The sequence below is a fragment of the Cetorhinus maximus genome, chromosome 9 (assembly GCF_964194155.1).
Source record: "Cetorhinus maximus chromosome 9, sCetMax3.hap1.1, whole genome shotgun sequence".
In the NCBI taxonomy this organism is placed as follows: Eukaryota; Metazoa; Chordata; class Chondrichthyes; order Lamniformes; family Cetorhinidae; genus Cetorhinus; species Cetorhinus maximus.
This window is the reverse complement of record NC_135887.1, coordinates 66,348,459-66,366,221: the sequence shown is the minus strand read 5'-3', so window position 1 is coordinate 66,366,221 and position 17,763 is coordinate 66,348,459. Positions and strand designations below refer to the sequence as shown.

General features: G+C 38.9%; 1 protein-coding gene across 1 annotated transcript in view; it reads right to left on the bottom strand.

Annotated features, from left to right (window-relative positions):
* Positions 1-17,763, bottom strand: part of LOC144685061 (mucin-5B-like) — a 287,277-nt gene that overhangs the window by 53,975 nt on the left and 215,539 nt on the right. Inside the window, exon 37 of the mRNA XM_078549595.1 lies at positions 12,788-12,997. Coding sequence (XP_078405721.1) covers positions 12,788-12,997 — 210 coding nt within the window. The remainder of the gene's footprint in view (positions 1-12,787; positions 12,998-17,763) is intronic.

The window sequence follows — 17,763 nt, the reverse complement described above, 5'->3', positions numbered from 1 at the left end:
GCTGATTCTCTCGGATGCAAAGTTGTGGAGATTTCAAATCACAATTCGAAATGGACAGACAACAAATTTCAATACAAATAATTCTTGGGAACAGATGCCTAATTATTCACAAGAACATCCACTTTGTGTCCCAGAATGTGAAGGAGAGGACTGGAACTTCACATCAACAAACTGTGTCAATTATTGCATACAATCGTGCTGGATAATAGACATGATTGACAGTTTTCTCTTGTGGCAAATGATTGTGTCAGATTTTTAATAACTGATATACTTACCGGGTGATAGTATTTTTCCATTGGCTGTACAGGAGCATGTTGTTGTTTCTGTAGTGGTGGGAGTTACTGTTACTGTTGTAGATTCGAGTGTAGTGCTGGGCGCAGTGGTGGTTTCACATTTTCCCGTGTACTTCAAAAGTTCACAACTCTTAGTACATAGAGTGAAATTACAGAGGCCGGATTTACCTGCGGAACTCACTGTAGCCTGCCCTGGAAGTCAAAGTTCAACAAAATGTTCAAACATCTCATGGCAATTCTTCACTCAGATATCATATTATTCAACATGTAAATATATAGCGGACAGCGTCTCATGATTGACCATTAACAGCTAAGAACAAGGCTCTATGGTTCCAATGAAAGAAGATTACACATCAAAGTATTCACTTGGGCTATTCCAAATATAATTTCCAAAATTAGGAACTCTATTTTTCATCAGCTCATGTTGCATTCAGAACTCTGATATTTGTATAATGTTGGTAAATCGGCGCATTGGTGTTTGTCTTTGGTTTACGTATATAGACAGAACAAAGGTCAAATGTGATTAGAAAACATTTATCCTCTTGTCCGTACGGTACTGAGATCTAGAACATGCAGTATTCCTTTTGGTTGTGCCCCCAAACATTTCATTAGAAGTCAATCTTCAAATCTCTCCGCTGATGCTATGAGGCACCCCTGAAGTTGTACCACTAAACTCGGGACTCACATTCAAAACGACAAGAACAACAATACTATACATTTCAAGATCTGACTTGAAAGGGAGAAATGTCAAAGCAATATGGAAGTGAAGGTGAGCAGCTCGTGTGGAAGCATTCAGTGTCTTTAAGCATTGGTTTGTGAATGTGAATGTGAAATCTGGAATCATTGTTTCAGATGTGCAGAGCATGAAGAAGTACTTTTCTCAAAGGGCTGCTTCTCTCATTTTCAAACTTATGCAGACGACAAATCACTTTTCGAAATGGACAGCGGCAACTTTCATTACAAAACATTCTGGGAACAGATAACTAATGATTCACAAGAACATCAACCTTGTGAACAAGAGTATGAGGGAGAGAACTGGAACTTCACGTCAATAAGCTGTGTCAATTATTGCAGACAATCGTAAAAGATAATTGACATGATTTTCAAGCTTCTTGTGTGACGAGTGAATGTGTCAGATATTTAATAACTGATACACTTACCAGGTGATAATATTTGTCCATTAGCTGTACAGGAGCATGTTGTTGTTTCTGTAGTGGTGGGAGTTACTGTTACTGTTGTTGTAGTTTCCAGTGTAGTGGTGGGCACTGTGGTGGTTTCACATATTCCCGTGTACTTCAAAATTTCACAACTCTTAGTACATAGAGTGAAATTACAGAGGCCGGATTTACCTGCAGAACTTACTATAGCCTGCCCTGGAAGACAAAAGTCAGGAAAAGATTTCAGGCATCTCCTTCCATTCATCACTCTGATATTACGTAAAGCAACAAATATAAATATATAGCCGACAGAGCCTCATATTTTGACATTTAAGTGCTAAGACCAACGCTGAATGTTTAGAATGACAGAAGATTCCACCTCAAGGTTATAGTCATGGACGTGAAAAATATAACTGCCAATATTAGAAGCTAAATATTTCATGAACACGGATTGCAGGTCTAACTCTCTTCATTCGAGAATGTTAAATGATTCTGCGATTGTTTGTGTTTGGTTTACTAATGTGGACTGAACAAGGTTGATACACGTTAAATGGGTTTGTAAAGAGCTAATTGGGGGCTGTAGAGAGAGTCTGTTTGAGCAAAACACAAAAGTGAGCAAAACAGAGAAATTTGGGGACATAGTGAAACTTGCGTCAACCGTACAACCAATATTCTGTCTCTGCCTGAATGAACAATCATTTGGACATATTCAGTGCAGCACAAAACACTGATAACTGATTGACTAAATGAAACAGTCAAAAGTGCTGAGCATTAGAAAGTTGCCCAATTTGTACGGACTTTCCGAACAAACGATACTTTAGCTGGAAATGCCGAAGGGTAGTACGAGCATTACTGTTTGGACCTAGCTCGGAGACTCTCCATTGACACAATGTTGATTTTCGAAATACAGTGGGACACAGGGCAACAAGTAGAGCAACAGCAACCTGTGTGGAAACATTTAGTATCTTTAACCATTGGCGTGTGAATGTGGATGTGAAATCTGGAATCATTGTTTCAGATGTGCAGAGCATGAAGATCTCCATTTCTCCAAGGGCTGATTCTCTCGGATGAAAAGTTATGGAGATTTCAAATCACAATTCGAAATGGACAGACGACAAATTTCAATACAAATAATTCTTGGGAACAGATGCCTAATTATTCACAAGAACATCCACTTTGTGTCCCAGAATGTGAAGGAGAGGACTGGAACTTCACATCAACAAACTGTGTCAATTATTGCATACAATCGTGCTGGATAACAGACACGATTGACAGTTTTCTCTTGTGGCAAATGATTGTGTCAGATTTTTAATAGCTGATATACTTACCGGGTGATAGTATTTTTCCATTGGCTGTACAGGAGCATGTTGTTGTTTCTGTAGTGGTGGGAGTTACTGTTACTGTTGTAGATTCGAGTGTAGTGCTGGGCGCAGTGGTGGTTTCACATTTTCCCGTGTACTTCAAAAGTTCACAACTCTTAGTACATAGAGTGAAATTACAGAGGCCGGATTTACCTTCGGAACTCACTGTAGCCTGCCCTGGAAGTCAAAGTTCAACAAAATGTTTCAAACATCTCATGGCAATTCTTCACTCAGATATCATATTATTCAACAAGCAAATATATAGCGGACAGCGTCTCATGATTGACCATTAACAGCTATGAACAAGGCTCTATGGTTCCAATGAAAGAAGATTACACATCAAAGTATTCACTTGGGCTATTCGAAATATAATTTCCAAAATTAGGAACTCTATTTTTCATCAGCTCATGTTGCATTCAGAACTCTGATATTTGTATAATGTTGGTAAATCGGCACATTGGTGTTTGTCTTTGGTTTACGTATATAGACAGAACAAAGGTCAAATGTGATTAGAAAACATTTATCCTCTTGTCCGTACGGTACTGAGATCTAGAACATGCAGTATTCCTTTTGGTTGTGCCCCCAAACATTTCATTAGAAGTCAATCTTCAAATCTCTCCGCTGATGCTATGAGGCACCCCTGAAGTTGTACCACTAAACTCTGGACTCACATTCAAAACGACAAGAACAACAATACTATACATTTCAAGATCTGACTTGAAAGGGAGAAATGTCAATGCAATATGGAAGTGAAGGTGAGCAGCTCGTGTGGAAGCATTCAGTGTCTTTAAGCATTGGTGTGTGAATGTGAATGTGAAATCTGGAATCATTGTTTCAGATGTGCAGAGCATGAAGAAGTACTTTTCTCAAAGGGCTGCTTCTCTCATTTTCAAACTTATGGAGACGACAAATCACTTTTCGAAATGGACAGCGACAACTTTCATTACGAAACATTCTGGGAACAGATAACTAATGATTCACAAGAACATCAACCTTGTGAACAAGAGTGTGAGGGAGAGAACTGAAACTTCACGTCAATAAGCTGTGTCAATTATTGCAGAAAATCGTGAAAGATAATTGACATGATTTTCAGGCTTCTTGTGTGACGAGTGAATGTGTCAGATTTTTAATAACTGATACACTTACCTGGTGACAATATTTGTCCATTGTCTGTACAGGAGCATGTTGTTGTTTCTGTAGTGGTGGGAGTTACTGTTACTGTTGTAGTTTCGGGTGTAGTGGTGGGCGCAGTAGTGGTTTCACATTTTCCCGTGTACTTCAAAAGTTCACAACTCTTAGTACATAGAGTGAAATTACAGAGGCCGGATTTACCTGCGGAACTCACTGTAGCCTGCCCTGGAAGTCAAAGTTCAACAAAATGTTTCAAACATCTCATGGCAATTCTTCACTCAGATTTTATATTATTCAACATGTAAATATATAGGGGACAGCGTCCCATGATTGGCCATTAACAGCTAAGAACAAGGCTCTATGGTTCCAATGAAAGAAGATTACACATCAAAGTATTCGCTTGGGCTATTCCAAATATAATTTCCAAAATTTGGAACTCTATTTTTCATCAGCTCATGTTGCATTCAGAACACTGATATTTGTATAATGTTGGTAAATCGGCGCATTGGTGTTTGTCTTTGGTTTACGTATATAGACAGAACAAAGGTCAAATGTGATAAAAAAAACATTTATCCTCTTGTCCAGATCGTACTGAGATCTAGAACATGCAGTATTCCTTTTGGTTGTGCCACCAAACATTTCATTAGCAGTCAATCTTCAAATCTCTCCGCTGATGGTATGAGGCACCCCTGAAGTTGTACCACTAAACTCTGGACTCACATTCAAAACGACAAGAACAACAATACTATACATTTCAAGATCTGACTTGAAAGGGAGAAATGTCAAAGCAATATGGAAGTGAAGGTGAGCAGCTCGTGTGGAAGCATTCAGTGTCTTTAAGCATTGGTGTGTGAATGTGAATGTGAAATCTGGAATCATTGTTTCAGATGTGCAGAGCATGAAGAAGTACTTTTCGCCAAGGGCTACTTCTCTCATTTTCAAACTAATGGAGATGACAAATCACTTATCGAAATGGACAGCGACAACTTTCATTACGAAACATTCTGGGAACAGATAACTAATGATTCACAAGAACATCAACCTTGTGAACAAGAGTATGAGGGAGAGAACTGGAACTTCAAGTCAATAAGCTGTCTCAATTATTGCAGACAATCGTGAAAGATAATTGACATGATTTTCAAGCTTCTTGTGTGATGAGTGAATGTGTCAGATTTTTTATAACTGATACACTTACCAGGTGATAATATTTGTCCATTAGCTGTACAGGAGCATGTTGTTGTTTCCGTAGTGGTGGGAGTTACTGTTACTGTTGTTGTAGTTTCGAGTGTAGTGGTGGGCACTGTGGTGGTTTCACATTTTCCCGTGTACTTCAAAATTTCACAACTCTTAGTACATAGAGTGAAATTACAGAGGCCGGATTTACCTGCAGAACTTACTATAGCCTGCCCTGGAAGACAAAAGTCAGGAAAAGATTTCAGGCATCTCCTTCCATTCATCACTCTGATATTACGTAAAGCAACAAATATAAATATATAGCCGACAGAGCCTCATATTTTGACATTTAACTGCTAAGACCAACACTGAATGTTTAGAATGACAGAAGATTCCACCTCAAGGTTATAGTCACGGACGTGAAAAATATAACTGCCAATATTAGAAGCTAAATATTTCATGAACACGGATTGCAGGTCTAACTCTCTTCATTCGAGAATGTTAAATGATTCTGCGATTGTTTGTGTTTGGTTTACTAATGTGGACTGAACAAGGTTGATACACGTTAAATGGGTTTGTAAAGAGCTAATTGGGGGCTGTAGAGAGAGTCTGTTTGAGCAAAACACAAAAGTGAGCAAAACAGAGAAATTTGGGGACATAGTGAAACTTGTGCCAACCGTACAACCAATATTCTGTCTCTGCCTGAATGAACAATCATTTGGACATATTCAGTGCAGCACAAAACACTGATAACTGATTGACTAAATGAAACAGTCAAAAGTGCTGAGCATTAGAAAGTTGCCCAATTTGTACGGACTTTCCGAACAAACGATACTTTAGCTGGAAATGCCGAAGGGTAGTACGAGCATTACTGTTTGGACCTAGCTCGGAGACTCTCCATTGACACAATGTTGATTTTCGAAATCCAGTGGGACACAGGGCAACAAGTAGAGCACAGCAACCTGTGTGGAAACATTTAGTATCTTTAACCATTGGCGTGTGAATGTGGATGTGAAATCTGGAATCATTGTTTCAGATGTGCAGAGCATGAAGATCTCCATTTCTCCAAGGGCTGATTCCCTCGGATGAAAAGTTATGGAGATTTCAAATCACAATTCGAAATGGACAGACAACAAATTTCAATACAAATAATTCTTGGGAACAGATGCCTAATTATTCACAAGAACATCCACTTTGTGTCCAAGAATGTGAAGGAGAGGACTGGAACTTCACATCAACAAACTGTGTCAATTATTGCATACAATCGTGCTGGATAATAGACATGATTGACAGTTATCTCTTGTGGCAAATGATTGTGTCAGATTTTTAATAACTGATATACTTACCGGGTGATAGTATTTTTCCATTGGCTGTACAGGAGCATGTTGTTGTTTCTGTAGTGGTGGGAGTTACTGTTACAGTTGTAGATTCGAGTGTAGTGCTGGGCGCAGTGGTGGTTTCACATTTTCCCGTGTACTTCAAAAGTTCACAACTCTTAGTACATAGAGTGAAATTACAGAGGCCGGATTTACCTGCGGAACTGATTGTAGCCTGCCCTGGAAGTCAAAGTTCAACAAAATGTTCAAACATCTCATGGCAATTCTTCACTCAGATATCATATTATTCAACATGTAAATATATAGCGGACAGCGTCTCATGATTGACCATTAACAGCTAAGAACAAGGCTCTATGGTTCCAATGAAAGAAGATTACACATCAAAGTATTCGCTTGGGCTATTCCAAATATAATTTCCAAAATTAGGAACTCTATTTTTCATCAGCTCATGTTGCATTCAGAACACTGATATTTGTATAATGTTGGTAAATCGGCGCATTGGTGTTTGTCTTTGGTTTACGTATATAGACATAACAAAGGTCAAATGTGATAAAAAAAACATTTATCCTCTTGTCCAGATGGTACTGAGATCTTGAACATGCAGTATTCCTTTTGTTTGTGCCCCCAAACATTTCATTAGCAGTCAATCTTCAAATCTCTCCGCTGATGGTATGAGGCACCCCTGAAGTTGCACCACTAAACTGTGGACTCACATTCAAAACGACAAGAACAACAATACTATACATTTCAAGATCTGACTTGAAAGGGAGAAATGTCAAAGTAATATGGAAGTGAAGGTGAGCAGCTCGTGTGGAAGCTTTCAGTGTCTTTAAGCATTGGTGTGTGAATGTGAATGTGAAATCTGGAATCATTGTTTCAGATGTGCAGAGCATGAAGAATAACTTTTCGCCAAGGGCTGCTTCTCTCATTTTCAAACTTATGGAGACGACAAATCACTTTTCGAAATGGACAGCGACAACTTTCATTACGAAACATTCTGGGAACAGATAACTAATGATTCACAAGAACATCAACCTTGTGAACAAGAGTATGAGGGAGAGAACTGGAACTTCACTTCAATAAGCTGTGTCAATTATTGCAGACAATCGTGAAAGATAATTGACATGATTTTCAAGCTTCTTGTGTGATGAGTGAATGTGTCAGATTTTTTATAACTGATACACTTACCAGGTGATAATATTTGTCCATTAGCTGTACAGGAGCATGTTGTTGTTTCTGTAGTGGTGGGAGTTACTGTTACTGTTGTTGCAGTTTCGAGTGTAGTGGTGGGCACTGTGGTGGTTTCACATTTTCCCGTGTACTTCAAAATTTCACAACTCTTAGTACATAGAGTGAAATTACAGAGGCCGGATTTACCTGCAGAACTTACTATAGCCTGCCCTGGAAGACAAAAGTCAGGAAAAGATTTCAGGCATCTCCTTCCATTCATCACTCTGATATTACGTAAAGCAACAAATATAAATATATAGCCGACAGAGCCTCATATTTTGACATTTAACTGCTAAGACCAACACTGAATGTTTAGAATGACAGAAGATTCCACCTCAAGGTTATAGTCATGGACGTGAAAAATATAACTGCCAATATTAGAAGCTAAATATTTCATGAACACGGATTGCAGGTCTAACTCTCTTCATTCGAGAATGTTAAATGATTCTGCGATTGTTTGTGTTTGGTTTACTAATGTGGACTGAACAAGGTTGATACACGTTAAATGGGTTTGTAAAGAGCTAATTGGGGGCTGTAGAGAGAGTCTGTTTGAGCAAAACACAAAAGTGAGCAAAACAGAGAAATTTGGGGACAGAGTGAAACTTGTGCCAACCGTACAACCAATATTATGTCTCTGCCTGAATGAACAATCATTTGGACATATTCAGTGCAGCACAAAACACTGATAACTGATTGACTAAATGAAACAGTCAAAAGTGCTGAGCATTAGAAAGTTGCCCAGTTTGTATGGACTTTTAGAACAGGCGATACTTAGCAGGAAATGCCGAAGGAGAGTATGAGCATTACTGCTTGGACCTAGCTCGGAGACTCTCCATTGACACAATGTTGATTTACGAAATCCAGTGGGACACAGGGCAACAAGTAGAGCACAGCAACCTGGTGGAAACATTAGTATCTTTAACCATTGGTGTGTGAATGTGAATGTGAAATCTGGAATCATTGTTTCAGAAGTGCAGAGCATGAAGATGTCCATTTCTCCAAGGACTGATTCTCTTGCTTGAAAACATACGGAGATTGCAGATCTATATTCGAGATGGACAGACGACAAATTTCAATACAAATAATCCTGGGAAAAGATGCCTAATTATTCACAAGAACATCCACTTTGTGTCAAAGAATGTGAAGGAGTGGTCTGGAACTTCAAACCAACAAACTGTGTCAATTATTGCATACAATCGTGAAAGAATATAGACATGATTGACAGTTTTCTCTTATTGCAAATGATTATGTCAGATATTTAATAACTGATACACTTACCCGGTGATAATATTTTTCCATTGGCTGTACAGGAGCATGTTGTTGTTTCTGTAGTGGTGGGAGTTACTGTTACAGTTGTAGATTCGGGTGTAGTGGTGGGCGCAGTGGTGGTTCCACATTTTCCCGTGGACTTCAAAAGTTCACAACTCTTAGTACATAGAGTGAAATTACAGAGGCCGGATTTACCTGCAGAACTCACTGTAGCCTGCCCTGGAAGTCAAAGTTCAACAAAATGTTTCAAACATCTCATGGCAATTCTTCACTCAGATATCATATTATTCAACATGTAAATATATAGCGGACAGTGTCCCATGATTGGCCATTAACAGCTAAGAACAAGGCTCTATGGTTCCAATGAAAGAAGATTACACATCAAAGTATTCGCTTGGGCTATTCCAAAAATAATATCCAAAATTTGGAACTCTATTTTTCATCAGCTCATGTTGCATTCAGAACACTGATATTTGTATAATGTTGGTAAATCGGCGCATTGGTGTTTGTCTTTGGTTTACGTATATAGACAGAACAAAGGTCAAATGTGATAAAAAAAACATTTATCCTCTTGTCCAGATAGTACTGAGATCTAGAACATGCAGTATTCCTTTTGTTTGTGCCGACAAACATTTCATTAGCAGTCAATCTTCAAATCTCTCCGCTGATGGTATGAGGCACCCCTGAAGTTGTACCACTAAACTCGGGACTCACATTCAAAACGACAAGAACAACAATCCTATACATTTCAAGATCTGACTTGAAAGGGAGAAATGTCAAAGCAATATGGAAGTGAAGGTGAGCAGCTCGTGTGGAAGCATTCAGTGTCTTTAAGCATTGGTGTGTGAATGTGAATGTGAAATCTGGAATCATTGTTTCAGATGTGCAGAGCATGAAGAAGTACTTTTCGCCAAGGGCTGCTTCTCTCATTTTCAAACTAATGGAGACGACAAATCACTTATCGAAATGTACAGCGACAACTTTCATTACGAAACATTCTGGGAACAGATAACTAATGATTCACAAGAACATCAACCTTGTGAACAAGAGTATGAGGGAGAGAACTGGAACTTCACGTCAATAAGCTGTGTCAATTATTGCAGACAATCGTGAAAGATAATTGACATGATTTTCAAACTTCTTGTGTGATGAGTGAATGTGTCAGATTTTTAATAACTGATACACTTACCAGGTGATAATATTTGTCCATTAGCTGTACAGGAGCATGTTGTTGTTTCTGTAGTGGTGGGAGTTACTGTTACTGTTGTTGTAGTTTCGAGTGTAGTGGTGGGCACTGTGGTGGTTTCACATTTTCCCGTGTACTTCAAAATTTCACAACTCTTAGTACATAGAGTGAAATTACAGAGGCCGGATTTACCTGCAGAACTTACTATAGCCTGCCCTGGAAGACAAAAGTCAGGAAAAGATTTCAGGCATCTCCTTCCATTCATCACTCTGATATTACGTAAAGCAACAAATATAAATATATAGCCGACAGAGCCTCATGTTTTGACATTTAAGTGCTAAGACCAACACTGAATGTTTAGAATGACAGAAGATTCCACCTCAAGGTTATAGTCATGGACGTGAAAAATATAACTGCCAATATTAGAAGTTAAATATTTCATGAACACGGATTGCAGGTCTAACTCTCTTCATTCGAGAATGTTAAATGATTCTGCGATTGTTTGTGTTTGGTTTACTAATGTGGACTGAACAAGGTTGATACACGTTAAATGGGTTTGTAAAGAGCTAATTGGGGGCTGTAGAGAGAGTCTGTTTGAGCAAAACACAAAAGTGAGCAAAACAGAGAAATTTGGGGACATAGTGAAACTTGTGCCAACCGTACAACCAATATTATGTCTCTGCCTGAATGAACAATCATTTGGACATATTCAGTGCAGCACAAAACACTGATAACTGATTGACTAAATGAAACAGTCAAAAGTGCTGAGCATTAGAAAGTTGCCCAATTTGTACGGACTTTCCGAACAAACGATACTTTAGCTGGAAATGCCGAAGGGTAGTACGAGCATTACTGTTTGGACCTAGCTCGGAGACTCTCCATTGACACAATGTTGATTTTCGAAATACAGTGGGACAGAGGGCAACAAGTAGAGCAACAGCAACCTGTGTGGAAACATTTAGCATCTTTAACCATTGGCGTGTAAATGTGGATGTGAAATCTGGAATCATTGTTTCAGATGTGCAGAGCATGAAGATCTCCATTTCTCCAAGGGCTGATTCTCTCGGATGAAAAGTTATGGAGATTTCAAATCACAATTCGAAATGGACAGACAACAAATTTCAATACAAATAATTCTTGGGAACAGATGCCTAATTATTCACAAGAACATCCACTTTGTGTCCCAGAATGTGAAGGAGAGGACTGGAACTTCACATCAACAAACTGTGTCAATTATTGCATACAATCGTGCTGGATAATAGACATGATTGACAGTTTTCTCTTGTGGCAAATGATTGTGTCAGATTTTTAATAACTGATATACTTACCGGGTGATAGTATTTTTCCATTGGCTGTACAGGAGCATGTTGTTGTTTCTGTAGTGGTGGGAGTTACTGTTACTGTTGTTGTAGTTTCGAGTGTAGTGGTGGGCACTGTGGTGGTTTCACATTTTCCCGTGTACTTCAAAATTTCACAACTCTTAGTACATAGAGTGAAATTACAGAGGCCGGATTTACCTGCAGAACTTACTATAGCCTGCCCTGGAAGACAAAAGTCAGGAACTGGTTTCAGGCATCTCCTTCCATTCATCACTCTGATATTACGTAAAGCAACAAATATAAATATATAGCCGACAGAGCCTCATATTTTGACTTTTAAGTGCTAAGACCAACGCTGAATGTTTAGAATGACAGAAGATTCCACCTCAAGGTTATAGTCATGGACGTGCAAAATATAACTGCCAATATTAGAAGCTAAATATTTCATGAACACGGATTGCAGGTCTAACTCTCTTCATTCGAGAATGTTAAATGATTCTGCGATTGTTTGTGTTTGGTTTACTAATGTGGACTGAACAAGGTTGATACACGTTAAATGGGTTTGTAAAGAGCTAATTGGGGGCTGTAGAGAGAGTCTGTTTGAGCAAAACACAAAAGCGAGCAAAACAGAGAAATTTGGGGACATAGTGAAACTTGCGTCAACCGTACAACCAATATTCTGTCTCTGCCTGAATGAACAATCATTTGGACATATTCAGTGCAGCACAAAACACTGATAACTGATTGACTAAATGAAACAGTCAAAAGTGCTGAGCATTAGAAAGTTGCCCAGTTTGTACGGACTTTCAGAACAGGCGATACTTTAGCAGGAAATGCCGAAGGAGAGTATGAGCATTACTGCTTGGACCTAGCTCGGAGACTCTCCATTGACACAATGTTGATTTTCGAAATACAGTGGGACACAGGGCAACAAGTAGAGCACAGCAACCTGGTGGAAACATTTAGTATCTTTAACCATTGGTGTGTGAATGAGAATGTGAAATCAGGAATCATTGTTTCAGAAGTGCAGAGCATGAAGATGTCCATTTCTCCAAGGGCTGATTCTCTTGGTTGAAAACATATGGAGATTGCAGATCTATATTCGAGATGGACAGACGACAAATTTCAATACAAGTAATCCTGGGAAAAGATGCCTAATTATTCACAAGAACATCCACTTTGTGTCAAAGAATGTGAAGGAGTGGTCTGGAACTTCAAACCAACAAACTGTGTCAATTATTGCATACAATCGTGAAAGAAAATAGACATGATTGACATTTTTCTCTTAATGCAAATGATTGTGTCAGATATTTAATAACTGATACACTTACCGGGTGATAATATTTTTCCATTGGCTGTACAGGAGCATGTTGTTGTTTCTGTAGTGGTGGGAGTTACTGTTACTGTTGTAGATTCGGGTGTAGTGGTGGGCGCAGTAGTGGTTTCACATTTTCCAGTGTACTTCAAAAGTTCACAACTCTTAGTACATAGAGTGAAATTACAGAGGCCGGATTTACCTGCGGAACTCACTGTAGCCTGCCCTGGAAGTCAAAGTTCAACAAAATGTTTCAAACATCTCATGGCAATTCTTCACTCCGATTTTATATTATTCAACATGTAAATATATAGGGGACAGCGTCCCATGATTGGCCTTTAACAGCTAAGAACAAGGCTCTATGTTTCTAATGAAAGAAGATTACACATCAAAGTATTCGCTTGGGCTATTCCAAATATAATTTCCAAAATTTGGAACTCTATTTTTCATCAGCTCATGTTGCATTCAGAACACTGATATTTGTATAATGTTGGTAAATCGGCGCATTGGTGTTTGTCTTTGGTTTACGTATATAGACACAACAAAGGTCAAATGTGATAAAAAAAACATTTATCCTCTTGTCCAGATGGTACAGAGATCTATAACATGCAGTATTCCTTTTGTTTGTGCCCCCAAACACTTCATTAGTAGTCAATCTTCAAATCTCTCCGCTGATGGTATGAGGCACCCCTGAAGTTGTACCACTAAACTCTGGACTCACATTCAAAACGACAAGAACAACAATACTATACATTTCAAGATCTGACTTGAAAGGGAGAAATGTCAAAGCAATATGGAAGTGAAGGTGAGCAGCTCGTGTGGAAGCATTCAGTGTCTTTAAGCATTGGTGTGTGAATGTGAATGTGAAATCTGGAATCATTGTTTCAGATGTGCAGGGCATGAAGAAGTACTTTTCGCCAAGGGCTGCTTCTCTCATTTTCAAACTTATGGAGACGACAAATCACTTATCGAAATGTACAGCGACAACTTTCATTACGAAACATTCTGGGAACAGATAACTAATGATTCACAAGAACATCAACCTTGTGAACAAGAGTATGAGGGAGAGAACTGGAACTTCACGTCAATAAGCTGTGTCAATTATTGCAGACAATCGTGAAAGATAATTGACATGATTTTCAAGCTTCTTGTGTGACGAGTGAATGTGTCAGATTTTTAATAACTGATACACTTACCAGGTGATAATATTTGTCCATTAGCTGTACAGGAGCATGTTGTTGTTTCTGTAGTGGTGGGAGTTACTGTTACTGTTGTTGTAGTTTCCAGTGTAGTGGTGGGCACTGTGGTGGTTTCACATTTTCCCGTGTACTTCAAAATTTCACAACTCTTAGTACATAGAGTGAAATTACAGAGGCCGGATTTACCTGCAGAACTTACTATAGCCTGCCCTGGAAGACAAAAGTCAGGAAAAGATTTCAGGCATCTCCTTCCATTCATCACTCTGATATTACGTAAAGCAACAAATATAAATATATAGCCGACAGAGCCTCATATTTTGACATTAAAGTGCTAAGACCAACGCTGAATGTTTAGAATGACAGAAGATTCCACCTCAAGGTTATAGTCATGGACGTGAAAAATATAACTGCCAATATTAGAAGCTAAATATTTCATGAACACGGATTGCAGGTCTGACTCTCTTCATTCGAGAATGTTAAATGATTCTGCGATTGTTTGTGTTTGGTTTACTAATGTGGACTGAACAAGGTTGATACACGTTAAATGGGTTTGTAAAGATCTATTTGGGGGCTGTAGAGAGAGTCTGTTTGAGCAAAACACAAAAGTGAGCAAAACATAGAAATTTGGGGACATAGTGAAACTTGTGCCAACCGTACAACCAATATTCTGTCTCTGCCTGAATGAACAATCATTTGGACATATTCAGTGCAGCACAAAACACTGATAACTGATTGACTAAATGAAACAGTCAAAAGTGCTGAGCATTAGAACGTTGCCCAACTTGTACGGACTTTCCGAACAAACGATACTTTAGCTGGAAATGCCGAAGGGTAGTACGAGCATTACTGTTTGGACCTAGCTCGGAGACTCTCCATTGACACAATGTTGATTTTCGAAATACAGTGGGACACAGGGCAACAAGTAGAGCACAGCAACCTGTGTGGAAACATTTAGTATCTTTAACCATTGGCGTGTGAATGTGGATGTGAAATCTGGAATCATTGTTTCAGATGTGCAGAGCATGAAGATCTCCATTTCTCCAAGGGCTGATTCTCTCGGATGAAAAGTAATGGAGATTTCAAATCACAATTCGAAATGGACAGACGACAAATTTCAATACAAATAATTCTTGGGAACAGATGCCTAACTATTCACAAGAACATCCACTTTGTGGCCCAGAATGTGAAGGAGAGGACTGGAACTTCACATCAACAAACTGTGTCAATTATTGCATACAATCGTGCTGGATAATAGACATGATTGACAGTTTTCTCTTGTGGCAAATGATTGTGTCAGATTTTTAATAACTGATATACTTACCGGGTGATAGTATTTTTCCATTGGCTGTACAGGAGCATGTTGTTGTTTCTGTAGTGGTGGGAGTTACTGTTACTGTTGTAGATTCGGGTGTAACGGTGGTCGCAGTAGTGGTTTCACATTTTCCAGTGTACTTCAAAAGTTCACAACTCTTAGTACATAGAGTGAAATTACAGAGGCCGGATTTACCTGCGGAACTCACTGTAGCCTGCCCTGGAAGTCAAAGTTCAACAAAATGTTTCAAACATCTCATGGCAATTCTTCACTCAGATTTTATATTATTCAACATGTAAATATATAGGGGACGGCGTCCCATGATTGGCCATTAACAGCTAAGAACAAGGATCTATGGTTCCAATGAAAGAAGATTACACATCAAAGTATTCGCTTGGGCTATTCCAAATATAATTTCCAAAATTAGGAACTCTATTTTTCATCAGCTCATGTTGCATTCAGAACACTGATATTTGTATAATGTTGGTAAATCGGCGCATTGGTGTTTGTCTTTGGTTTACGTATATAGACACAACAAAGGTCAAATGTGATAAAAAAAACATTTATCCTCTTGTCCAGATGGTACTGAGATCTTGAACATGCAGTATTCCTTTTGTATGTGCCCCCAAACATTTCATTAGCAGTCAATCTTCAAATCTCTCCGCTGATGGTATGAGGCACCCCTGAAGTTGTACCACTAAACTCTGGACTCACATTCAAAACGACAAGAACAACAATCCTATACATTTCAAGATCTGACTTGAAAGGGAGAAATGTCAAAGCAATATGGAAGTGAAGGTGAGCAGCTCGTGTGGAAGCATTCAGTGTCTTTAAGCATTGGTGTGTGAATGTGAATGTGAAATCTGGAATCATTGTTTCAGATGTGCAGAGCATGAAGAAGTACTTTTCGCCAAGGGCTGCTTCTCTCATTTTCAAATTAATGGAGACGACAAATCACTTATCGAAATGTACAGCGACAACTTTCATTACGAAACATTCTGGGAACAGATAACTAATGATTCACAAGAACATCAACCTTGTGAACAAGAGCATGAGGGAGAGAACTGGAACTTCACGTCAATAAGCTGTGTCAATTATGGCAGACAATCGTGAAAGATAATTGACATGATTTTCAAGCTTCTTGTGTGACGAGTGAATGTGTCAGATTTTTAATAACTGATACACTTACCAGGTGATAATATTTGTCCATTAGCTGTACAGGAGCATGTTGTTGTTTCTGTAGTGGTGGGAGTTACTGTTACTGTTGTTGTAGTTTCCAGTGTAGTGGTGGGCACTGTGGTGGTTTCACATTTTCCCGTGTACTTCAAAATTTCACAACTCTTAGTACATAGAGTGAAATTACAGAGGCCGGATTTACCTGCAGAACTTACTATAGCCTGCCCTGGAAGACAAAAGTCAGGAAAAGATTTCAGGCATCTCCTTCCATTCATCACTCTGATATTACGTAAAGCAACAAATATAAATATATAGCCGAGACAGCCTCATATTTTGACATTAAAGTGCTAAGACCAACGCTGAATGTTTAGAATGACAGAAGATTCCACCTCAAGGTTATAGTCATGGACGTGAAAAATATAACTGCCAATATTAGAAGCTAAATATTTCATGAACACGGATTGCAGGTCTAACTCTCTTCATTCGAGAATGTTAAATGATTCTGCGATTGTTTGTGTTTGGTTTACTAATGTGGACTGAACAAGGTTGATACACGTTAAATGGGTTTGTAAAGAGCTAATTGGGGGCTGTAGAGAGAGTCTGTTTGAGCAAAACACAAAAGTGAGCAAAACAGAGAAATTTGGGGACAGAGTGAAACTTGTGCCAACCGTACAACCAATATTATGTCTCTGCCTGAATGAACAATCATTTGGACATATTCAGTGCAGCACAAAACACTGATAACTGATTGACTAAATGAAACAGTCAAAAGTGCTGAGCATTAGAAAGTTGCCCAGTTTGTACGGACTTTTAGAACAGGCGATACTTAGCAGGAAATGCCGAAGGAGAGTATGAGCATTAGTGCTTGGACCTAGCTCGGAGACTCTCCATTGACACAATGTTGATTTACGAAATACAGTGGGACACAGGGCAACAAGTAGAGCACAGCAACCTGTGTGGAAACATTTAGTATCTTTAACCATTGGCGTGTCAATGTGGATGTGAAATCTGGAATCATTGTTTCAGATGTGCAGAGCATGAAGATCTCCATTTCTCCAAGGGCTGATTCTCTCGGATGAAAAGTAATGGAGATTTCAAATCACAATTCGAAATGGACAGACGACAAATTTCAATACAAATAATTCTTGGGAACAGATGCCTAACTATTCACAAGAACATCCACTTTGTGGCCCAGAATGTGAAGGAGAGGACTGGAACTTCACATCAACAAACTGTGTCAATTATTGCATACAATCGTGCTGGATAATAGACATGATTGACAGTTTTCTCTTGTGGCAAATGATT